This window comes from Lithobates pipiens, unplaced genomic scaffold, assembly GCF_037356315.1.
Source record: "Lithobates pipiens isolate NorthernLeopardFrog02 unplaced genomic scaffold, aLitPip1_a1.2 Scaffold_8, whole genome shotgun sequence".
Taxonomy (NCBI): domain Eukaryota; kingdom Metazoa; phylum Chordata; class Amphibia; order Anura; family Ranidae; genus Lithobates; species Lithobates pipiens.
Genome location: NW_027507903.1, coordinates 5,335,714 through 5,361,830, shown reverse-complemented (window position 1 = coordinate 5,361,830; position 26,117 = coordinate 5,335,714). Strand labels below are relative to the sequence as shown.

The 26,117-nt window shown below is 46.2% G+C and overlaps 1 protein-coding gene across 1 annotated transcript in view; it reads right to left on the bottom strand.

Moving 5' to 3' along the window:
• The window catches only part of LOC143964481 (integrin alpha-11-like), a 268,377-nt gene that overhangs the window by 212,538 nt on the left and 29,722 nt on the right, over window positions 1–26,117 (bottom strand). The window contains exon 2 of the mRNA XM_077474255.1: window positions 15,110–15,221. Coding sequence (XP_077330381.1) covers window positions 15,110–15,221 — 112 coding nt within the window. The remainder of the gene's footprint in view (window positions 1–15,109; window positions 15,222–26,117) is intronic.

Here is a 26,117-nt window from a genome sequence, read left to right as displayed (position 1 = left end):
TTTAATATCTAATATTGTTGGCCTGATGTGGCCACATGCATTGACCCAATATGGCCATTGCGATTATTATTATTTTTATTATTATACAGGATTTATATAGCGCCAATAATTTACGCAGCGCTTTACAATATAAAAAGAGACAATACAGTTACAATACAAGAGGATTGAGAGGGCCCTGCTCTGAAGAGCTTACAATCTAATAGGGTGGGACAGGTGGTACAAAAGGTTATAACTGTGTGGAATGAGCTGATGGAAGTGGTAGAAGATTAGTTGGAGACGTGATAGGCTTCCCTGAAGAGATGAATTTTCAGGGATCGCCTGAAGGTAGCAAGAGTAGGGGATAGCCGGACCAGTGGAGGTAGCGAGTTCCAGAGGATGGGAGAGGCTCTGGAGAAATCCTGGAGACAAGCATGGGAGGAGGAGACGAGAGAGCTTGAGAGTAGGAGGTCTTGAGAAGAACGGAGGGGATGATTTGGGTGATATTTGGAGACAAGATTGGTGATGTAGCTCCGGGGCAGAGTTGTGAATGGCTTTGTATGTTGTGGTTAGTATTTTGAATTTATGTCACCGGCGTTCCCTTCCCGTCGTCTACGCCCAGCTGTGGGGTGAGGAATGCCCTGGCCGTGGCTGTTTGAGGCTGAACTCAAGCTTATCCCTAATAAGAATTTTTTTTTTTTTTTACTTTCCAAATCTACCTATGTATTATAAGTCACTGACTCAGCAATTACTGAAGTCAGTGGGTCAGCAAAACAGCCAGGCAACTAGCAATTTCAGACCTATGTCTTCTCATGAAAACAGTTTTAGACACAACCAGAGGGGAGCCAGGGGTCATAGAATTCCAGTCCTTGGGCTAACTCTTCAGGGATCGGACTCTGGTCTTATTACATCAGCATTCCTTTTGTATTCTATCTCTGGAGAAGGCGACCCACCCAATTTATCAGTTATTAGTAATTTTCTGGAGCATTCAGCTTCCTGCTTAAAAATGTTTTCAAGCCCCCTGTAGATTTACAATTGGCTGATGGAAGTCTTACTCACTGCATCAGTTCTACTACTAAATATGGAAGATCTTCCAGTTGTAGCCAATAAAATCTGAATACAGTCCTGTAGCACCTGTACAAGAAAAGTCCAGTAATTTGGGTCTGCCAGTAATCAAAAATAAAATTTGCTCCCTAATGGAAAATCTATTCTGAAAGTAATAAAAGCCCCCTGGGTGCAAAAATCACGGTTCCAGGATCCCGTTGTCATATGATCAACTACATGTGCTTTAGATCATGTGACCATTAACCGGGGGGGGGGGGGGGGGATAGTGGAACAGTACTATCCACCCAACGTTAAAGTGGAACTTTACTCTGCAAATTGGTGTAAAGTCCATGATGGCTCCACCGCCACAGTAAGGCCTCACGCACACTGGACGTTATAAAAATGGCAGAAACTTTAGCCGTAGAATGGCACATTAAAACGTGAGTTTTGCCGCGCTTTGCAGCGTTTTTACGTTAGCATTTTTTAAGCGTGCCTGGCCTAGGCAAAAATGAAGTGTCATGCTCCAGCAGCCCCTTGGATAACATATCTCTGGAGGCCACAGATATGGCCATAGCGTTGGAATGCCACCCCCCCCCCCCACCCCTTCTTGGTTGAGGGCGAGGTGAGACGTCATGAGACCTGAACATGTCACACCCTGAGAAATCTTGTGATTAGGTAAGCACCACAGCACCCCGTCCTGCATAGTGTTTGTGGGACATGTCTGCCACATTCATTTGACATGTCTATAACACTCAACTCCCCACTCCATGGTGGTTATACCAAACGTCCGGACACTTTATTACCATATTTTTGGAACTCTATTGCGCCCAAAACAATTGCATGTTGTAATGTTTTTTGGACGAGTAGTTAGTAAAGTTCTAAAAAGTCACTGAAATGCCTTCTTACTGTCTAAATAAGGAAAGGTGACTAATGCATAGAAGGTCTTGGGCCTCTTGGAGGTGAGATGCAGAACCTATACCTGCAAATTGTATTTAGGAGCTGTCAGGAAGAGCGTGCCAGCAGACAAGATGGCTCACTCGGGCAGATTCCTGTTCACGGCTCTTCACATGCACATAGGAGATATGCACATGCATATGCCCATGTGCTGAGGACTTGCATTCACCTATACACATTGGAGTGCATAGTAATGCTCAAAGGTATGCACATTGGCACGGGCACCCATGCTCAGGAGTGCTGTCTTGTCTACAGCATTCCCATGCTAACTTGCAACCTGCCGCTCTGTGTTTGTCTCCAGTTATTGACCAATTTTGCCTCGACTACTCCTGTACTCCACCTGCACCGACCCCGCTTTCTTCCCACTGATCACCAATGTAAGGATCATTCTTCCCACTGATCGCCAATGTAAGGAACATTCTTCTCACTGATCACCAATGTAAGGAACATTCTTCCCACTGATCACCAATGTAAGGAACATTCTTCCCACTGATCACCAATGTAAGGAACATTCTTCCCACTGATCACCAATGTAAGGAACATTCTTCCCACTGATCACCAATGTAAGGAACATTCTTCCCACTGATCACCAATGTAAGGAACATTCTTCTCACTGATCGCCAATGTAAGGAACATTCTTCTCACTGATCACCAATGTAAGGAACATTCTTCCCACTGATCACCAATGTAAGGAACATTCTTCCCACTGATCACCAATGTAAGGAACATTCTTCCCACTGATCACCAATGTAAGGAACATTCTTCCCACTGATCACCAATGTAAGGAACATTCTTCCCACTGATCACCAATGTAAGGAACATTCTTCCCACTGATCACCAATGTAAGGAACATTCTTCCCACTGATCACCAATGTAAGGAACATTCTTCTCACTGATCACCAATGTAAGGAGCTTTCCTCCCACTGATCACCAATGTAAGTAACATTCTTCTCACTGATCACCAATGTAAGGAACATTCTTCCCACTGATCACCAATGTATGGAACATTCTTCCCACTGATCACCAATGTAAGGAGCATTCTTCTCACTGATCACCAATGTAAGGAACATTCTTCTCACTGATCACCAATGTAAGGAACATTCTTCTCACTGATCACCAATGTAAGGAACATTCTTCTCACTGATCACCAATGTAAGGAACATTCTTCTCACTGATCACCAATGTAAGGGACATTCTTCCCACTGATCACCAATGTAAGGGACATTCTTCTCACTGATCACCAATGTAAGGAACATTCTTCTCAATGATCACCAATGTAAGGAACATTCTTCTCACTGATCACCAATGTAAGGAACATTCTTCTCACTGATCACCAATGTAAGGGACATTCTTCCCACTGATCACCAATGTAAGGAACATTCTTCTCAATGATCACCAATGTAAGGGACATTCTTCTCACTGATCACCAATGTAAGGAACATTCTTCTCACTGATCACCAATGTAAGGAACATTCTTCCCACTGATCACCAATGTAAGGAACATTCTTCTCACTGATCACCAATGTAAGGAACATTCTTCCCACTGATCGCCAATGTAAGGAACATTCTTCTCACTGATCACCAATGTAAGGAACATTCTTCTCACTGATCACCACTGTAAGGAACATTCTTCTCACTGATCACCAATGTAAGGAACATTCTTCTCACTGATCACCAATGTAAGGAACATTCTTCCCACTGATCACCAATGTAAGGGACATTCTTCTCACTGATCACCAATGTAAGGAACATTCTTCCCACTGATCACCAATGTAAGGAACATTCTTCTCACTGATCACCAATGTAAGGAACATTCTTCCCACTGATCATCAATGTAACGAACATTCTTCTCACTGATCACCAATGTAAGGAACATTCTCCCCACTGATCACCAATGTAAGGAACATTCTTCTCACTGATCACCAATGTAAGGAACATTCTTCCCACTGATCACCAATGTAAGGAACATTCTTCTCACTGATCACCAATGTAAGGAACATTCTTCCCACTGATCATCAATGTAACGAACATTCTTCTCACTGATCACCAATGTAAGGAACATTCTTCCCACTGACCACCAATGTAAGGAACATTCTTCTCAATGATCACCAATGTAAGGAACATTCTTCCCACTGATCATCAATGTAAGGAACATTCTTCTCACTGATCACCAATGTAAGGAACATTCTTCCCACTGATCATCAATGTAAGGAACATTCTTCTCACTGATCACCAATGCAAGGAACATTCTTCCCACTGACCACCAATGTAAGGAACATTCTTCTCACTGACCACCAATGTAAGGAACATTCTTCCCACTGATTACCAATGTAATGGGCATTCTTCCCAAAGTAATGTACAGTAGGCTGTGTATGTAGTAATTAGCCGTGGTTCCCCGAAGCAGGAAAGTTGTTTCAAGGGTTCCTTCGTGTTAAAAAGGTTGAGAAATGCTGATCCATACTGCCTGGCTTTATGGAACAATAAATCACAACATGCATGGCTAGTACCATTCTTGGATGTGTATATCCACAATGGGATAAGCTGAATGAAATCCAGATGGTTCACATCCTGGGAAGCCACTGTGCAGTTTTGGACTCAGGATAACTCATCAAATACCACAGTGGCTTTCCCTAAAACTAATGTGGGCTATGTTCTCTGTCTTGGCAATCATGGTGAAATCTAGACTCCTCCTCCACCCAATTCCTCCAGATAAAGCCCAGCCAGCTCTGGAGATTCCTACAGATCCCAAATGAGATACAAACACACCACAAAAATGCAAACATATGGAGAGCTCTTTCTTTGTTTCTCTTGTTTTAATGGATTTAACCCTTCTACTGTACTCAGATCCCCCTACTACATTTCTCTTCTACAGTACTAGCGTCACGGTATTGTAGAAATTGCTATATCCTTCGTAAGTGCCAGAGAGCAATGGGTAGAAGCTGTAGGAAAGGTGAAGCTGAGGCTCATGGCTCCATGGCACCCAATGAAGGTTTATACATTAGCCAGCAAACATTTTTATGGGTCACCACTACTTTTCCTTTGTGGTGTGAAGGGCCGACCACCCTGATATCAGCATATCCATGAAATCAAGTGGAAAGGGTTATCCCCTGTGGGACAGAGCAGCTGTCTTGAACCTCCTTGGCTTATAGGAATCATATCGATACCAAACAAAAGAATATTGTCACTTTCAGAAAAGTGGAAGTGTTCAGGTGGCATTTTTCTGAAGTTTGTTGGTAGCATATGAAGTGTGCATCCTGGGGAGGACACTCCTGTCAGTCCACTAATTTGTCAAACTTTCGGATATACTAGGGTGTGAATGCAGGGTTATTTTTGTACGCAGACACCTCATTAGAGCTCTTTACGGGCTCTGAGGACTCCTTGGAATCGTGACCTTCTTAAAGGGTGGTAATGTAATAAGGTCCTACAAAAGCTCCAGAAGAAGACACGATTGTGGTGAAAAGTGTAGAGGCACCTATCCTTGTATAGCGACCGCTGAGCTCTATTGTTCTCTTTTTTATATTAATTGTTTTCTATTTATATTTGTTTAATAAAATTATATATTTTTCTAATGTCAATTTCTATTGATTGTTTGCACCTTCAAACTCGAAAATTTGTCTCTGTTGATATTACTGAATTCTAAGGAGGTGGTGTACATGGTGAAATTTACAACCTCTAATGTTGAATCTACCTGAAGAAAGTACACGTTCTAGCAATACCATAGAACAGCCTTTTTCAACCTTTTTAACAAGGAGGAACCCTTGAAATAATTTGAAGGTCTCAGGGAACCCCTGCAGAAACTCATTTGTTAGGAACAAAATGCCCCCCTTACATTGGTGGCCAGTGGTCAGAATGCCACCCTTACATTGGTGGCCAGTGGTCAGAATGCCACCCTTACATTGGTGGCCAGTGGTCAGAATGCCACCCTTACATTGGTGGCCAGTGGTCAGAATGCCACCCTTACATTGGTGGCCAGTGGTCAGAATGCCACCCTTACATTGGTGGCCAGTGGTCAGAATGCCCCCCTTACATTGGTGGCCAGTGGTCAGAATGCCCCCCCTTACATTGGTGGCCAGTGGTCAGAATGCCCCCCCTTACATTGGTGGCCAGTGGTCAGAATGCCCCCCCTTACATTGGTGGCCAGTGATCAGAATATCCCTCCTTACATTGGTGACTAGTGGTCAGAATTCCACCCTTACATTGAGGGCCTATATGAGAAATAATCAATCCGGCCGTATTTGCCAAACGGTGGTCCAGAACGAACGCATGCGCGGCGGAATGATGTTTCGGCGCAGACGCGTTTGTGGCCGATAGAGCGTCGCGAGCGCTTTCGCATTAGCGCAGCTCAAAGTGACACTCTGGCTGGCCTATTTAAAGGCACTCAGGTGCTCAGACGGGTTGCTGGTTTGTCTTCAGCCTCCTGTCTGAGTTGTTTCCTGTTTCCTTTATTGAATCACCTGCTTGACCCGGATCGTCCCTGACCACTCTGCTCTTCTCCTGGACACGACTTTTGACTTGTTTAACGGATCCCGCCTTGCCTTCTATGTTTGACCCTCTGCCTGTGACTCGGATTTGCCTGCTGTCTCCTGTGCGTGACCCTCTGCCTGTGACCCGGGTTTGCCTGCTATCTCCTGTGCTTGACCCTCGTCCTGCTCCGGACTTCCTGTGTTGACAGTCTCAGCACAGCTGCCAAACTCTTTAAAGAGTACTACGCCAGTCTTATCCTGCCTGCTGGTGGCCTGTGCCTCTTTGTGCCATCCATCATGTATCATCCATCCTGTATCACCTCCAGGGAGCGGAGTGCGCCTAGTCGCAAGGGTGAACCGCTCTCGGCCTCTGGGACTGTGACATCATAAGGGGCAGGGACATCACCCGGCGATTTCCCTATATAAGTCGTCCCTGTCATTGCGGCCAGAGAGAGCATCGATTCAACATCTCAAGGAAGAAGAAGAAGAACAAGAAGAAGAGAAGGCGGTGGCGACGACAGAAGACCGAGCCCCCGCTAGTAAAAGAGCTGGAAGAAGGAGCAGAGTCCCGGCAAGAAGAACCGAAGAGGGGGACAAGACCCCCGAAGTCGGAAGAAGAGGTGGCGGCGACAGAAGACCGGGCCACCGCTAGTAAAAGAGCTAAAGGAAGAAAGCAGAGGCCTGGCAAGAAGAACCAAAGAGGGGGACAAGACCCCGAAGTCGGAAGAAGACCCCCGGGTGGCGACGAAGAAGAAAGCTGGGCTCCTCCGCTAGTAAAAGAGCTAGCAGAAGATAGCGGAGGAGTCCAGCGAGAAGACCTCCCAAGACGGAAGAAGATCCAAGGAGCTGTGCAATAAATTATTTTAAACCCTTGTGTGGTGTTTTTTTTTTTTTTACATATTTTTCACCAGGTGAATGGGTAGGGGTACATTGTACCCCATACTCATTCACATAGGGTGGGGGGCCAGTATCTGGGGCCCCCTTATAAAAGGGGGCTCCCAGATTCCGATAAGCCCCCTGCCCGCAGACCCCGACAATCAATGGCCAGGGGACCAAGGGGCCCTTGTCCTCATCAACATGGGGACAAGGTGCTTTAAGCACCCCCCATTTTGAGGGCACGTGGCCTGGTACGGCTCAGGAGTGGGGGGGCGCTCGCTCGTCCCCACCCCCTTTCCCGACTGGCCGGGCTGCGTGCTCGAATAAGGGTCTTATATGGACCTGGGGGGGGGGGGGACCCACGCAATTTTTTCGGCGTAGGGCTTCCCCTTTAAGTCCATACCAGGTGGCGGGGCCAGCAACGTGTCAATTTTCCTTCGCTAGTCCTGGCTACCTGGAGCCGCGTTCAAAATGAACAGACTTTCCTCTCTGTGTGGGCAAGTCCGTTCATTTCAAAAGTCCAGCAAACTAGCACACAGACGGCCGAATTGTCTGGCGGACTTTTGGGAAAAAAAGGTCCGCAGGAGCCCACACATGGGTGGATTGTCCGGCGGACTCTGGTCCGCCAGATAGTCTGATCGTGTGTACGCGGCAAAAGAGTCAATGCATGAATCATCAGTACTCTCTCCCTTCCCTTCCCTCACTGAAGGTAATCAGCTTCTGCCCGCTCTCATACCCTCTACACTCCTCTGATGCACATACTGTTTGCCATCTTACCCTCTGCATTGTTATCCTGCACATTACCGTCCCCTCTTATATTAGCCACCACACTCCTCTTCTGCACACAGCCCCCCCCCCCCCCCCCCCCCCACTGCCCACTACACTACACCCCTGCACAATGTGCCCCCTGTCATACTTGCCACACTAATTTTCAGCACATATTGTCTGCCATCATACCACCTGCACTCCTCTCCTGTACATGCTGCCCCCTGTCATACCCTTTGCTTTACTCTCCCACACATACAGCCCCCTATCATACCCATCACACTCCTCTCCTATGCATACTGCCCCCTCTAATACACAGCATTATTCTCCTGAACATACTGCCCCCTCTCATACCCTCTGCTTTACTCTCATACACATACCATCCCCTATTACACTGTGACACTCCTCTCCTACACATACTGCTCCCCTCAAATACCCTAGGCCTAGCTCTCCTGTACATACTGCCCCCTGTAATATTTGCCACACTCCTCTACTGCACATATTGTCCCCTCTCCATCTTTCTGCACTTTTTTTCTGCACATACTGTACTTGCTGTCATACCATTTACAATCCTCTCCTGCACATACTTCCCATTGTTATGCCCTCCTCACTTCTCTCCTGCACATACTTCCCATTGTTATGCCCTCCTCACTCCTCTCCTGCACATACTTCCCACTGTTATGCCCTCCTCACTCCTCTCCTGTGCATACTTCCCACTGTTATACCCTCCGAACCCCTCTCCTGCACATAGTGTCCACTGTTATACCCTCCGAACTTCTCTCTTGCACATACTGCCCACTGTTATGCCCTCCTCACTCCTCTCCTGTACATACTTCCCACTGTTATACCCTCCGAACCCCTCTCCTGCACATAGTGTCCACTGTTATACCCTCCGAACTTCTCTCTTGCACATACTGCCCACTGTTATGCCCTCCTCACTCCTCTCCTGTACATACTTCCCACTGTTATACCCTCTGCACGCCATTCGTGCACATGGTGTCCAATGTTATACCATCCGCACTCTTCTCTTGCACATAGTGTCCACTGTTGTACCCTCTGCACTTCTCTCCTGCACATACCACCCTGAATTATACCTCCAGTAGGGTGCTGGAGAGGAGTGCAGAGGGCATAATGGAGGGTGGTATGTACGGGAGCTGAGTGAGGGGGTCATAATAGTGGGAAGTATGTGCAGGAGAGGAGAGAATAAGGTATAACAATGAGCAGTATGTGCAGGAGAGGAGGAATGATGAGGGTATAACAGTGAGAGGTATGTGCAGGAAAGGAGTGCAGAGGGTATAACAATGGGCAGTATGTGCAAGAGAGGAATTAAGAGGGTATAATGGAGGGTGGTATGCACATTATGTGCACTTTTATACCCTTCCCATGCCTCTACTGTACATGCTACCCTCCATAATACCCTCTGCACTCGTCTACTGCACATACTGCCCACTGTTATACTCTCTCCATTATTCCCACTGCACTTCTCTCCTGTACATACTACACTCTGTTATACCATCTATACTCCTCTCCTGCACATAAAATACTGCCAAATGTTATACTCTCTGCATTTCTCCCCTGCACATACTGCCCACTTTTATACCCTCTATACTCCTCTCCTGCACATACTGCCCATTGTTATACCCACCACATTCCTCTCCTGCACATGCTACCCACTTTTATACCTTTCCCACTCCTCTACTGTGCATGCTACCCTCAATAATACCCTCTGCACTCATCTCCTGCACATACTACACTCTGTTATACCATCTGTACTCCTCTCCTGCACATACAATACTGCCGAATGTTATACTCTCTGCATTTGTCCCCTGCACATACTGCCCACTTTTATACCCTCCACACTCCTCTCCTGCACATACTGCCCACTTGTATACCCTCTACACTCCTCTACTGAACATGCTGCCCAATGTCATACCCTTCACACTCCTCTCCTGCACATACTGTCCACTTGTGTACCCTGTGCACTCCTTCACTGCACATTCTGCCCAATGTCATACCTGTCACACTCCTCTCCTGCACATACTGCCCTTTGTTATACCCTCCATACTCCTCTCCTGCACATACTGTCCATTGTTATACCCTCCACACTCCTCTACTGTGGTATGCACATTAATGGAGGGTGGTATGCACATTATGTGCACTTTTATACCCTTCCCACGCCTCTACTGTACATGCTACCCTCCATAATACCCTCTGCACTTGTCTACTGCACATACTGCCCACTGTTATACTTTCTCCATTATTCCCACTGCACTTCTCTCCTGCACATACTGTCCATTGTTATACACTCCTCTCCTGCACATACTGCCCACTTGTATACCCTCTACACTCCTCTACTGCACATGCTGCCCAATGTCATACCCTTCACACTCCTCTCCTGCACATACTGTCCACTTGTATACCCTGTGCACTCCTCCACTGCACATTCTGCCCAATGTCCTACCCGTCACACTCCACTCCTGCACATACTGCCCATTGTTATACCCTCCATACTCCTCTCCTGAACATACTGTTCACTTGTATACCCTCTACACTCCTTTACTGCACATGCTGCCCAATGTCATACCCTTCACACTCCTCTCCTGCACATACTGCCCACTTGTATACCCTATGCACTCCTCCACTGCACATTCTGCCCAATGTTATACCCATCACACTCCTCTCCTACACATACTGCCCTTTGTTATACCCTCCACACTCCTCTCCTGCACATACTGTCCATTGTTATACCCTCCACACTCCTCTCCTGCACATACTGCCCACTTGTATACCCTCTACACTCCTCTACTGCACATGCTGCCCAATGCCATACCCTTCACAATCCTCTCCTGCACATACTGCCCACTTGTATACCCTGTGTACTCCTCCACTGCACATGGTGCCCAATGTCATACCCTTCACACTCCTCTCCTGCCCATACTGCCCACCATCATGCCCCACTCTCCTCTCCAGCACGTACTTGTTTGTTATAGCTTTCCTGACCAGGGCAAACCATGCAAACCTTATACTGGAGCAGACTACATCACAGAACACAGTGACCTGTGTAGTGGAGAAGGGGGGGGGGGGGGGGGGTCAGTAGGGAAGTATCCAGACAGCACAGAGTTAATCATCTAATATTGCAACATGTGCTGTATGTGTGATTACATCATTATACTGACTCATGGCCCTTCCTTTCAAACAATCATAATCCACATGAAGTCTATATGATGGGTAGAGGAGATGTTACCACATCTGACATCTTCCCTACTGGAACAAATGGGGGCTAATTGAAAGCATTCTCGTAATTTCTTATATAAGCAATTGATGGCTCTATATACAGAGAGATCATGTCGTTTCATCTGTTATCTGTGATAAAACCCTACAGCCACATCACATCACTTCTGAATACAGCGCAATGTTTCTTTACAGAGTGATACTATACTGTATATACCGTATATTGTTTGCAAATGACATTTTGTAATAATATCATTCAATCAAAACCCTTCCACAAGTCCAACCAAACCTGAAATCTTTACTCTATTGCCCCCTACAACATGAAACCCTGTGCTGCTACCGCAGGGATCTCCAAAAGTTTCAGTATGAGGGCCACATCCTACATCATAGATCCCTTAGGAGCCCCTTTTACATCAGAGTCCCCATCAGAGCCCCAGTTTAATGGGGGAGGGAGTGCTGAACTCCCCCCCATATAAGCGTTACATTGGGGTCCCCACCAGAGTGCCCCCTTACATAAGAGTTCCCACTAGAGCCCCCCTTACATCAGGGTTCCCATCAGAGCCCCTCTTACATCAAAGTCCCTATCGAGCCCCCAGTTACAAGGGGGAATACAGCTTGAACCCCCCCCCCCCCCATGTAACCCTTTCATTAGAGTCCCTTCTTACATCTAGGTCCTCATCAGTTTCCCTCTTGCATCAGTGTCCCCCTTCACATCACAGTCCCCATCAGAGCCCCAGTTATAGGAGGGGGGGGGAGGGTTGAACCCCTCCCCCATGGAACCCTTTCATTAAAGCCCACCTCTTACATGAAGGTACCCATCAGAGTCCCCATCATATTAGAGAACCCCCCCCCCCTTCCCTTACATCACATTACATCCTATAAGAGCCCCTCTTACATCAAAATCCCCCCTACATTGGAGCACCTAGTTACACGGGGGGGGGGGTTGAACCCTTCCCCCATGGAACCCTTTCAGTAAAGTCTCCCTCTTACATCAAGGTTCCCATCAGAGTCCCCATCACATTAGACAACCCCCCCCCCCTTCCATCAGATTACATTCTATAGGAGCCCCTCTTACATCCCCCTACATCGGAGCACCTAGTTACACGGGGGGGAGGGGGGTTGAACCCTTCCCCCATGGAACCCTTTCAATAAGGTCCCCCTCTTACATCAAAGTCCCTATCAGAGCCCCCCATTACAAGGGGGAATACAGCTTGAACCCCGCCCCCCCATGTAACCCTTTCATTGGAGTCCCTTCTTACACCTAGGTCCTCATCAGAGTTCCTCTTGCATCTGTGTCCCCCTTCACATCACAGTCCCCATCAGAGCCCCAGTTATAGGAGGGGGGAGGGTTGAACCCCTCCCCCTCCCCATGGAACCCTTTCATTAAAGCCCACCTCTTACATGAAGGTACCCATCAGAGTCCCCATCATATTAGAGAACCCCTCCCCCCCTTACATCACATTACATCCTATAAGAGCCCCTCTTACATCAAAATCCCCCCTACATCTGAGCACCTAGTTACACGGGGGGGGGGGGGTGAACACTCCTTGTTATGAATATATATAGATATAAATTAAAATTATGTGCACATCTAAAAAGTTATGATATAAATATTTTTTATTTCACTTTATTTATATATATATATATATATATATATATATATATATATATATACACAGTATCTCACAAAAGTTTGTACACCCCTCACATTTTTTGTAAATATTTTACTATCCCCTTCTGTTTATGTTAGCGGATTGCACAAGTTCGTTTACATCTGCCGCTCCATAGGAGGTGAACGGAGGGTCCGATTGGGTCGGACTGGTCGTGTGAAAGGGGCCCTATGGCCCGTACACACAATCCAAAAATCAGATGAAAAATACCGCTTTTGCCACGATCGTACGATAATCGGATCGCTAGTACAGAGCTTTTCGAGAGCCGATCGCGACAATTCATCCGATATTAATCGACCGGGCAAGCGCATAAATTTTCCTCGTACGATACCAGATCGTGCGATTTTCCTTCAGTACGGTTGCCGTCTGAAAATACAACACAAATACATTACAACGTGTGACAGCACTTCCGTTTTTTTTTTTCTGTCGTACGAGAATTTTCGTGACTTTAGTAACCTGTTCAATTTCTACTTGCGGCTATTAAGCGAAACAAAAAGACATACGATCTGTCGTAACGATACTCGGATCGCGTGTACGGGCCATAAGGTCGATTCCACACTGATGTGCTGTGGTTTACTCAAACAGCGGGTGCAGCGCGGTGCACCTGTGGCTCTCCAGCGGGTTAGCTGCCCTTTGCCATAGACTTCTATTATATCCTGCAGGTGTGGTGCACATTCTGAAAGCTCAGCAAACCCGCAGGTAACAAGAGAAATCGATGGCTCGGTGCAGGTAACCCGCTGGGGTGCACAGCGCTGCACCTGCAAATCAGTTTGAAAACAGCCCAGTAACCACTGCAGAACAGATATGCCCAATATATACAATGTGATCTTAGTAATAAACTTACCTTTAGCCCAGATTCACACTGAGCTGCGTGATTGAAATTGTGCGAGTTCAGCTGAACCCGCACAATTTCACACCCGCATGTCAGTCCGACTTCAGGAGCGATTTCAGAGACATCGGTGCGGCTTCCTGCACCGATGTCTATTGAAATCGCACCCCAAGTCACCAAAAGTAATACAGAAACTACTTTTGGGATGGTGCTATTGCCGGAAATAGCCGCTGATTTAGCATGCGATTGGACAGGTCAAATCGCATGCCGAATCGCATCAATGTGAACCTGGGCTGAATAACACACGGTCAGAAATTCCAACGGAAAAAGTCCGATTGGATTATGTTGTCGGAAAATCCAATCGTGTGTGGGCTCTATCTGACTTTTTCTGTCGGAATCTCAGACGGAAAAAGTTTGAGAGCTGGATCTAAAATTTGCCGGCAACAAAATCCGATCGGACTTTTTCCGATCGCGTTTAGAGAATTCCGACGCATAAAGTGCCACGCATGCTCAGAAAAAATTTGGAGATGAAAGCTATTGGCTACTGGCCTCTACGTAGTCCCGTCATACGTTTTGTATGTCACCTCGTTCCCGAACGATCGGATTTTCTGACAACTTTGTGAGACCGCGTGTATGCAAGACAAGTTTTGGCCAAAATCCGTCTGGTTGGAATGTCCGACTGTGTGTATGGGGCATTACACTCAGGTATTGCCGGCTGTTGCTGTCCCAGGCAGAGTGTATTTGGTATCACTCCGCCTGTGACAGGAGCCGCAGCAATACAGAAAGAAATGGCTTATACTGCTCTGCTCCGGAAACCGCTTTCTTCCTCTACCTGCCGGCTTCACAACACTGATGCCCTAGGATAGAGGGTTGGCAACCAGCGATCTGTGCATGCCAACCCACCATCCCAGAGCAGGAGGTCGTGGGCCACATCAGGGGGCTCCGTGAGCCACATCAGAGGGCTCCATGGGCCACATCAGGGGGCTCCGTGGGCCACATCAGGGGGCTCCGTGGGCCACATCAGGGGGCTCCGTGGGCCACATCAGGGGGCTCCGTGGGCCGCATCAGCGGGCTCCGTGGGCCGCATCAGAGGCCTCCGCGGGCCACATCAGGGGCCCCGTGGGCCCCATCAGGGGGCTCCATGGGCCACATCAGAGGGCTCCGTGGGCCACAACAGAGGGCTCCGTGGGCCACATATGGCCCTCGACCCACTGGTTGGGCACCCCTGGTGTAGCCCAATATTGAAGAATGGACAGTTTATTCATGACATTCCAGTAATTCTCTGAAATGATGAGACTTACCATTTTTTGCCAGCGACCAGATGCTGCCGTATTGTATATCCGAAAAAGGCGTCCTTGGAGCCGGGTATTATCCGTGGTTTCTTGTCATCGATATTGAAGGTGTCAGTGAGACCTATAAGGGAAATATATTGAAGGCGGGATGAATAACTATATACAGTATATGATATTAAAGCTGAATTTCATATTTTGGATATATTGGATTGTTACATTAGTCCAAATTGGACAATTATACAGGTATGAATACATATTCAATCAATAACTGAATTAGCAAAATATATTCAATATCACTATTACAGTTATCACTGTTATCCTCCGGGTCCCATGCTGAGCAGTTGCTCTGCTGCATAGTGACCACCTGCCCCCTCGCGACATGGCTACAAGGTGCTTTGGGGGTGGGGGGGGGCAATACCTAGACCAAGGTTTGATATAGGTCAGTGCCAGGGTTAGTGTTTGTGTGAAGTAAGGGTCAAAGGTCAAGGTCAGGGTGAGTATTTTTTGGGCAGGATGTTTTTTTTTTCTTAAAATAAGCATCAGTGGCAGTTACTATGGGTACAAACAACTAACATACATATATATGGTATTGTTGTGATCGTCAGGAACATCATTTATTTTACAAAGCTACATAGTTACATAGTTACATAGTAGGTGAGGTTGAAAAAAGACACAAGTCCATCAAGTCCAACCCATGTGTGTGATTATATGTCAGTATTACATTGTATATCCCTGTATGTTGCGGTCATTCAGGTGCTTATCTAATAGTTTTTTTTAAACTATCGATGCTCCCCGCTGAGACCACCGCCTGTGGAAGGGAATTCCACATCCTTACTTAGGGAACTCAGTCAAGTAATTGCCAGACCATTGTTCCTAATTTTTACTGACAGTCTACTGACTAGAATGGTACCAGCTGATTGGAGAAAAGCCAATGTGGCACCAATATTTAAAAAGGGGCCCAAAATAAATCCCTGGGAATTACAGACCAGTTAGCCTAACATCAATAGTATGTAAACTCTTGAAGGGGATGATAAGGGACTATATACAAAATTTTAGTAATGAGAACAGTATTGTTAGCAGTAATCAGCATGGATTCATGAAGAATCGTTCTTGCCAAACCAATCTATTAACCTTCTATGAGGAGGTGAGTTGCCACCTAGATAAAGGAAGGCCCGTAGACGTGGTGTATCTGGATTTTGTAAAAGCATTTGACACAGTTCCCCATACATGTTTACTGTACAAAATAAGGTTGGTTGGCATGGACCATAGGGTGAGTACATGGATTGAAAACTGGCTACAAGGGTGAGTTCAGAGGGTGGTGATAAATGGGGAGTACTCGGAATGGTCAGGGGTGGGTAGTGGGGTCCCCCCAGGGTTCTGTGCTGGGACCAATCCTATTTAATTTGTTCATAAACGACCTGGAGGATGGGCTAAACAGTTCAATCTCTGTATTTGCGGACGGTACTAAGCTAAGCAGGGCAATAACTTCTCTGCAGTATGTGGAAACCTTGTAAGAAGACCTGAACAAATGAATGGGCGGAGGGGCAACTACATGGCAAATGAGGTTCAATGTAGAAACATTTTAAATAATGCATTTGGTTGGCAAAAATATGAATACAATCTATAGACTGGGGGGAGAACCTCTGGGGGGATCTAGGATGGAGAAGGACCTGGGGGTCCTAGTAGATGATGGGCTCAGCAATGCCAAGCTGCTGCTAACAAAGCAAACAGAATATTGGCATTAAAAAGGGGATCAACTCCAGAGATAAAACAATAATTCTCCCGCTCTACAAGACTCTGGTCCGGCCGTACCTGGAGTATACTGTCCAGTTCTGGGCACCAGTCCTCAGGAAGGATGGACTGGAAATGGAGCGACTACAAAGAAGGGCAACAAAGCTAATAAAGGGTCTGCAGGATATTAGTTATGAGGAAAGGTTGTGAGCTCTGAACTTATTCTCTCTGGAGAAGAGACGCTTGAGAGGGGATATGATTTCATTATATAAATACCGTACTGGTGACCCCACAATATATAAATACCGGACTGGTGACCCCACAATATATAAATACCAGACTGGTGACCCCACAATATATAAATACCAGACTGGTGACCCCACAATATATAAATACCGGACTGGTGACCCCACAATATATAAATACCAGACTGGTGACCCCACAATATATAAATACCGGACTGGTGACCCCACAATATATAAATACCGGACTGTTGACCCCACAATGGGGAGAAAACTTTTTCGCAGAAGGGAGCATAACAAGACTCGTGGCCACTAATTAAAATTAGAAGAAAAGAGGTTTAACCTTAAACTGCGTAGAGGGTTCTTTACTGTAAGAGCGGCAAGGATGTGGAATTCCCTTCCACAGGCGGTGGTCTCAGCGGGGGGCATCGATAGTTTCAAGAAACTATTAGATAAGCACCTGAACGACCGCAACATACAGAGATATACAATGTAATACTGACATATAATCACACACATAGGTTGGACTTGATGAACTTGTGTCTTTTTTCAACCTCACCTACTATGTAACTATGACCACCGTCGGTTGTGATAAGGCTTACCGGAGTGAATGGACTCAAATAGGCATACGCTCAATGAGTCGATATACACAATTTTCCATTCTATGGAGGTAACAAGAAATATATACTTACATTTTAAAAAAAAAAAGCTTTTTTACTATTTTGGGCCAGTTTTGAATACTCGGAAGAGGGAAGGGATTTACTTGAAACCTATTACTGATTTGTGAGAATTATTATTTTGGATCCTCGCTATATACTGTACCTTAACCCTTATCCCCTACCATGCACCCCCTTCCGGCCCTCTTTTTTTTTCCCTTTCTTTTAATTTTATTTATTACTTTTATGCCGCGTACACACGATCGTAATTTTGGTCGGAAAAAGCTCTGATGGTTTTCCCAACGGAATTCCAACAGAATTCTGCTCAAGCTGTCTTGCCTACACACGGTCACATCAAATTCCGACAGTCAAGAACGCAGTGACGTACAACACGTAAGACGGGACTAAGAAAAAGGAAGTTCAATAGCCAGTAGCCAATAGCTTCCGTCTCGTAGTTGAATCTGAGCATGCGTGAGTTTTTGCGTGTCGGAATTGCATACACACGATCGGAATTTCGGATAGGAACTTTTTCCGACCGAAAAATTGAGAACATGCTCTCAATCTTTTGCTGGCTGAAATTCGGGCAGCAAAACTCCGATGAAGCACATGGGGATACACGGTCGCATTTTCCGACCAAAAGCTCTCATCGGTCTTTTGCTGGGCGAATTTCCGATCGTGTGTATGGGGCATTACTGTTATGTTCCCTTCTGATCTAATCATTAATTTCAGTCTGGGGAATTACTATTGTTCTCTTCTATTTTATGTTATTATTATAATTATTATGCACGCTTTATAGAGCGCCAACAGTTTATGCAGCTGCAGCGCTTTACAGTGTAGAGGGGGGGACAGCACAATTATGCCCCATACACACGGTCGGAAATTCCGATGGAAAAAGTCAGATCGGATTATGTTGTCGGAAAATCCGATCGTGTGTGGGCTCTATCGGACTTTTTCTGTCGGAATTTCCGACGGAAAAAGTTTGAGAGCTGGATCAACAATCGGATCGGACATTTTCTGATCGTTTGTATAGAATTCCGACGCACAAAGTGCCACGCATTCTTAGAAAAAATTTGGAGACGAAAGCTATTGGCTACTGGCCTCTATGTAGTCTTGTCATACGTTTTGTACGTCACCTCGTTCCGAACAATTGGATTTCGCAAGACAGCAGGGGTCAAAACCGCCCCGCCAGCGGCCGAAAAAGGGTTAAAACCACTGGCAAAGCGCCGCTGCAGCGGTATAGCAGCGCCGCCCCATTGATTTCAACGGGTAGGAGCGGTTTAGGAGTGGTGAATACACCGCTCCTTCACCGCTCCAAAGATGCGGCTAGCCGGACTTTTTTCACCGTCCTGCTGGCGCACCGCTCCAGTGTGAAAGCCCTCCGGATTTCACACTGGAGTGAAAGGGGCCGGTTTTTTTCAGGCGCTACACAGGCGCTATTTTTAGCGCTGTGGCACCTGAAAAACGCCCCAGTGTGAAAGGGGCCTTAGGCATGAAGGGGTTAATATATCACAGTGTGATGCATGGGGGACCTTTTTGAGAAATGTGTGTAAAGGTGAACTTACCCAAATGTATTTTTGGTGCCCTATACCCAAATTTTCTGTGCCAGGCTCCCAGCAAATCAGATTGAAACCTGCCTTTACACATCTGAATGTGATTGGTTGGCACTCAGGGCCGATGCAAGGATTTTGTCTACACAGGCAAAGGTGCATTTTAATACATTGGTACCTAGGGGGGAAGCACTAGTAAACAGAAGTATTTTAAAAATCTGACTGCCCAGCAAGTGGTCAGGGATTTGGATTTTACTGCCCCCCCCCCCCCCCCACTTGGGCGACCTAAGGCAGCTGCCTAAGCTGCCTCATGCTGTTGCCATCCCTGTTGGTACTACAGGAAGCAGAAAGGAAGGAAGTTGCACCACAGGCCTCGGGAAATCTTCTCCCAATGACCCTGTGAGTTGGTGTTTGGATTCTGGCTGAGCACTCAGCTTACTGAAGATGAATGGACTTGCTGACATCAGGACAGTTGTGTTTGTTGGATAGAATTAGTAACTCACTGATGGTTTCACTTTTTGTCTGGCATGGCTCTTTAAGATGATCCAGTAATCGGTATGGAACTGGACTACACTAAGCAGAGCCAGGCATCCCCAGCTTGTTAAATTTAGTTGCAGCTTAAGGCTCCATGCACACTGAAGCTGATAAACTGCAGTTTATTGGAGTTTGGGCGTTTTTTGTAAAAGCCCATAAACTCCACTCTATGTTAGCCTATGTGTCCATGCACACATGGACGTTTTTCAGCTTTAATGAGCAGTGGAGTTTATGGGCTTTTTTCTGAACGCCAGAAATTCGCGTTCAAAGTGCCGTTTTTCAGCGGCAAAAAACGACAAACGCTCATTAACGCTCATTAACGCTCATTAACGCTCGTTCATTAGTGTTCGGCATTCTATTTTTCAATGCATTGTGGGATTTTTGGAGTGTCCTCTGTGTATTTTTATAAAAAACGCCCATTAACGCTAACGCTGTAAAACGCTCATTAACGCTCATTAACGCTAGTATAAAACGCTGTTAAAAGCAGGTTTTTCAACCAGCGTTTTCTGCCAGCAATCTGGCGTCGAGAAATAGCTTTTTTGAGCTTCAGTGTGCATGGAGCCTTATAAAACCTCTGCTTGACTTAAAAGACAGAGAAACATTCAATGTAACATTGTAATAATTATTGTAACATTTGTTGTTTTCTACCATTGCTGTTAATAAGAGTCAGCAAGAGCATTTATAGGAGCTTCTATACAGTGGGACCTTGGATTACGAGCATAATCCGTTCCAGGAAAATGTTTGTAATCCAAAGCACTCGCATATCAAAGCGAGTTTCCCCATAGAAGTCAATGGAAATGAAGATAATTTGTTCCGCATTGACTTCTATTATATGCAATACCGCATGTGACCAGAGGTGGGGGGAGGGGGGGCGCTGGAGAGCCTCAGAAATACTCAGGGTCAGCTCAGCTGAACTCGGAAAGGCCACCGCTCCGGAGTGAAAAGGAGCTGCTTTTTTCAGGCGCTATACAGGCGCTGAAAAATGCCTCAGTGTGAAAGGGGCCTAACTGCGTTACTCGTAAAGCCAAGGTTTCACTGCACATCCAATTCAGTATTTCCCAAGGAGGAGCTCAGTTATGGAGGATGGACGAGCTCAGCTATGGAGGGATGGAGGGGCTCAGCTATGGAGGGATGGAGGGGCTCAGCTATGGAGGGATGGAGGGGCTCAGCTATGGGGGATTTAGAAGCTCAGCTGTGGAGGATGGAAGAGCTCAGCTATGGAGGGATGGAGGGGCTCAGCTATGGGGGATTTAGAAGCTCAGCTGTGGAGGATGGAAGAGCTCAGCTATGGAGGGATGGAGGGGCTCAGCTATGGGGGATTTAGAAGCTCAGCTGTGGAGGATGGAAGAGCTCAGCTATGGAGGGATGGAGAAGCCCAGCTATGGAGGGATGGAGGGGCTCAGCTATGGAGGGATGGAGGGGCTCAGCTATGGAGGGATGGAGGGGCTCAGCTATGGAGGGATGGAGGGGTTCAGCTATGGAGGGATGGAGGGGCTCAGCTATGGAGGGATGGAGAAGCTCAGCTATGGAGGATGGAGAAGCTCAGCTATGGAGGATGGAGAAGCTCAGCTATGGAGGATGGAAGAGCTCAGCTATGGAGGATGGAAGAGCTCAGCTATGGAGGATGGAGGGGCTCAGCTATGGAGGGATGGAGGGGCTCAGCTATGGAGGGATGGAGGGGCTCAGCTATGGAGGGGCTCAGCTATGATGGATGGGGAAGCTCAGCCATGGAGGATGGAAGAGCTGAACTGTGGGAGATGGAGGAACTCAACTATGAGAGATGGCGTTTCTCAGCTATGGGGGATAGCAAAGCTCAGCTATGGGAGATGGATGAGCACGGCTATGGGGGATGGGGGAGCTCAGCAACAGGGGATGGAGGAGCTCAACTATGGGGGATAGAGAAGCTCAGCTATGGGAGATGGAGGAACCCAGCTATTGGAGATGGAGGAGCTCAGCTATGGGAGATGGAGGAACCCAGCTATGGGAGATGGAGGAACCCAGCTATGGGAGATGGAGGAACCCAGCTATGGGAGATGGAGGAACCCAGCTATGGGAGATGGAGGAACCCAGCTATGGGAGATGGAGGAGCTCAGCTATGGGGGATAGAGTTGCTCAGTTATGGGGGATCGATAAGTTCAGCTATGGGGGAAGGAGGAGCTCAGTTATGGAGAATGGACGAGCTCAGCTATGGAGGGATGGAGGGGCTCAGCTATGGGGGGTGGAGAAGCTCAGCTGTGGAGGATGGAAGAGCTCAGCTATGGAGGGATGGAGGGACTCAGGGATGGAAAGGCTCAGCTTTGGAGGGATGGAGGGGCTCAGCTATGGGGGATGGAGAAGCTCAGCTATGGAGGATAGAGGAGCTCTGCTGTGGGAGATGGAAGACCACAGCTATGGAGAGATGGAGGGGCTCAGCTATGGAGAGATGGAGGAGATCAGCTATGGAGGGATGGAGAAGCTCAGCTATGGAGGATAGAGGAGCTCTGCTGTGGGAGTATGGAAGAGCTCAGCTATGGAGGGATGGAGGGGCTCAGCTATGGAGGGATGGAGGGGCTCAGCTATGGGGGATAGAGAAGCTCAGCTATGGAGGATAGAGGAGCTCTGCTGTGGGAGATGGAAGACCTCAGCTATGGAGAGATGGAGGGGCTCAGCTATGGAGAGATGGAGGAGATCAGCTATGGAGGGATGGAGAAGCTCAGCTATGGAGGATAGAGGAGCTCTGCTGTGGGAGATGGAGGAGCTCAGCTATGGGAGATGGAGGAGTTCAGCTATGGGAGATGGAGGAGCTCAGCTATGGGAGATGGAGGAGCTCAGCTATGGGAGATGGAGGAGCTCAGCTATGGGAGATGGAGGAGCTCAGCTATGGGAGATAGGGGAGTTCAGCTATGAGAAATGGAGGAGATCAACTGTGGTGAATGGAGGAGCTCAGCTATGGGGGATAGAGGAGCACAGCTATAGAGGATAGCTGAGCTCCTACATCCCTTATAACTGGGGTCCTTTATCCCCTATACCTGTGCTCCTCTATAGCTGTGCTCCTCTATCCTCCATAGCTGAGCTCCTCCATTCACCACAGTTGGGGGATGGAGGTAGCTTAGTTATGAGAAATTATGACATAATTACAGTTATTCACTCTGGAGAAAAGACCGTTAAAAGAGGATATGATTACAACGTACAGATATATCAAAGGTGAATTCAATAACTGTAATAAACTGTTTAATCTAAAGTCCCTGAAGAGGACATGCAGCCATGATTTGAGATTAGAAGAAAGGAGATTTCACCTTAGATTGAGGAAAGGGTTTTTACTGTTAGAGCAGTAAAAATGTGGAACTCCCTCCCCAAGGAAGGAGTTCCCCAGCTAAGTGTGTGGGCAACTTCAAAACAAATGTTAGATGTCTTTGTCAGGAAGCAGAATTGACAGGGCTATGGGAATTGCTAGAGAATAAAAACCACACAAACATACAAAGGTTGGACTGGATGGGGCTGTGTCTTTTCTCAACCTTAAAAATGATGTAGCTAACTATGTTAAAGCAAAGATCTACAGGTGTACAGTGTAAAATAAAGTGGAGAGAAAATGATAATGGAGGTTGGTAGTACAATAATTAAAAGTTTAATAATCTATTTCTGTGACTTCAATTGAGTGTAAAGATTTATGAAATGTCTTGCTGGTGGACCCAAGAAAGTATCGACTTTGACATCTCTTTGTTAAATGAATCTCTCTGGTCATGCATACGTCTCTGGAATTCTACATTATCCGACTGCTAAGCAGAATATTTCGTTACTCACAGAAAAATGTCCTGAAAAAACCTCCAGACGAAAAGTGCACAACCCACAGGAATGTCGTAAAAATGGTCTGTACGGGAGCTGATGTGAAATTAACCCGTATGTGGTCTGCAGAACATACAGGCCGTCCTGCGAGCTCCGGGATCTGGTGCTGGAAATAATACCCGGCAGGACCAGGACCCAGAGAATAAAAGATTCTGATATCGGTGGTCACCGTACTATAATAGTCCTGGTGGTCCTGATCTGTGGGCTCTTCTGTCTATATACATTGTATTTTATATGTCTATGCTTTGTATAGTGTATGTCTCTATACTTTGTATCTTATATGTCTCTATACTTTGTATCTTATATGTCTCTATACATTGTATCTTATATGTCTCTATACTTTGTATCTTATTTGTCTCTATACATTGTATCTTATATGTCTATGCTTTGTATATTGTATGTCTATGTCTGTCTCACTTTGTATCTTATTTGTCTCTATACATTGTATCTTATATGTCTCTATACATTGTATCTTATATGTCTATGCTTTGTATCTTATTTGTCTCCATACTTTGTATATTATATGTCTCTATACTTTGTATCTTATTTGTCTCAATACTTTGTATATGAATGAATGAATGAAATACTTATATAGTGCACAATGCGAACTGAATCGCCTCTAGGCGCTCTATATAATTTGTCTCTATACATTGTATCTTATATGTCTATACTTTGTATCTTATGTCCAGGGGCGGACTGACCATTCGGCCACTCGGGCACTGCCCGAGGGCCCCGGGCCACTAGGGGGCCCCATCAGGGTTGGCAGCCTCAGTAAAAACAGGGACAGTATGTAAAAATCTGTGGTTTTTTTTACATCTGTCTCTGAAATGTCCCTTACCGACATCCTTTTGGTCTAAAAATCCTGAGATTATAGCTGTCCCACCTCTCCAGTACCTTCTCAGCCAATAGAAACATGTCTGTGTATACTGTGTGTACATGTATGTGTATACTGTGTGATTGTATACTGTGTGATTGTATGCTGTGTGATTGTATACTGTGTGATTGTATACTGTGTATGTGTATACTGTGTGATTGTATACTGTGTATGTGTATACTGTGTGATTGTATGCTCTGTGTGTGTATACTGTGTGGCCCCATAATCTCTGATTGCCTAGGAGGCCCCATAATCTCCTATTGCCCGGGGGCCCCATGAGTTATCAGTCCGCCCCTGCTTATGTCTCTATACATTGTATCTTATTTGTCTCAATACTTTGTATATTAGTTGTCTGTATACATTGTATCTTATATGTCTATACTTTGTATCTTATTTGTCTCTATACTTTGTATCTTATTTGTCTTGAAACTTTGTATATTAGATGTCTCTATTCTTTGTATATTATATGTCTCTATTCTTTGTATGTTATATGTCTCTATACTTTGTATCTTATAGATTGTACTAAACATGTATCTGTTTTTAATGTTTCGGAGCATTTTTATTTGAAATCTCTCTGGGGAAGAAAAAAAGAACATAAAACAAGTTTGTTGATCCATGAGAAGAGATTGTAAAACATTTTGTCAACGTGTAATCTGTCCACATGGTTCATGTTATACGGGATCGTCTCTGTGGCTTTACGGTTCAGTATCAGCAGCAAGATAATTATAGAAAATAGAGTGACAATATCACCCATGGGATATCCCCAGATGTCTGCTGGAACAGCCCTTAGGAGCAGGGGCGGACTGACAACTCATGGGGCCCCCGGGCAATAGGAGATTATGGGGACCCCAGGCAATCAGAGATTATGGGGCCACACAGTATATACACACACACTATATACAATCACACAGTATACATATACATGTACACACAGTATACATAGACATGTTTCTGGCCAATCAGGAAGCAGATCCTGAGACTCAATTGGCCAGGGAGTCTTAGGACTCCCTGGCCAGTTGGGTCTCAGGGCACACTTCCTGTTCAGCCAGGAGGAGAAGCAACAGCTCGGCTCTTCCATCCCCCTGCATCCTAAGCTAAGGTCAGTCTAATATTTGCTATTGTCTCCCGGCCAATCAGGAAGCAGATCCTGAGACCAATGACCTGGCTCTTCCTTGCCCTTGCCTCCTAAGTTAAGGTCAGTCTCCCGAGGGGGGTAGTGGTGGATCACCGCCTCGTTCTCATACACCTAACGTCGAGGGGGGGGGATTGCGGCGACTGGGGGGGGTTACGTGGCATTAGTCTGCCACCCCCTGAAATATTTAGCACCAGTGCCACTGGTATGGACACTTATTTTTAATGATTTATATAGCTGTAATAGGGGCCAGCTTGAAGTCTTCCAGCACAAGCAGGACTTCGTTTTCTGACTAAAGTTCCACTTTACGTAAACCGCTCGAAAAATAGCTCAGACTGAAAAAAGAAAATAATTAAACAATAAATAATTCTTCCCAATGTCTCCATATAATCACCACCTATAAATTACATGTTTGGCTTCTTCTGATTGCTTCTTAAAATCCCATATAAACCCTCCCATAAATCCTAACGGTCCACAGC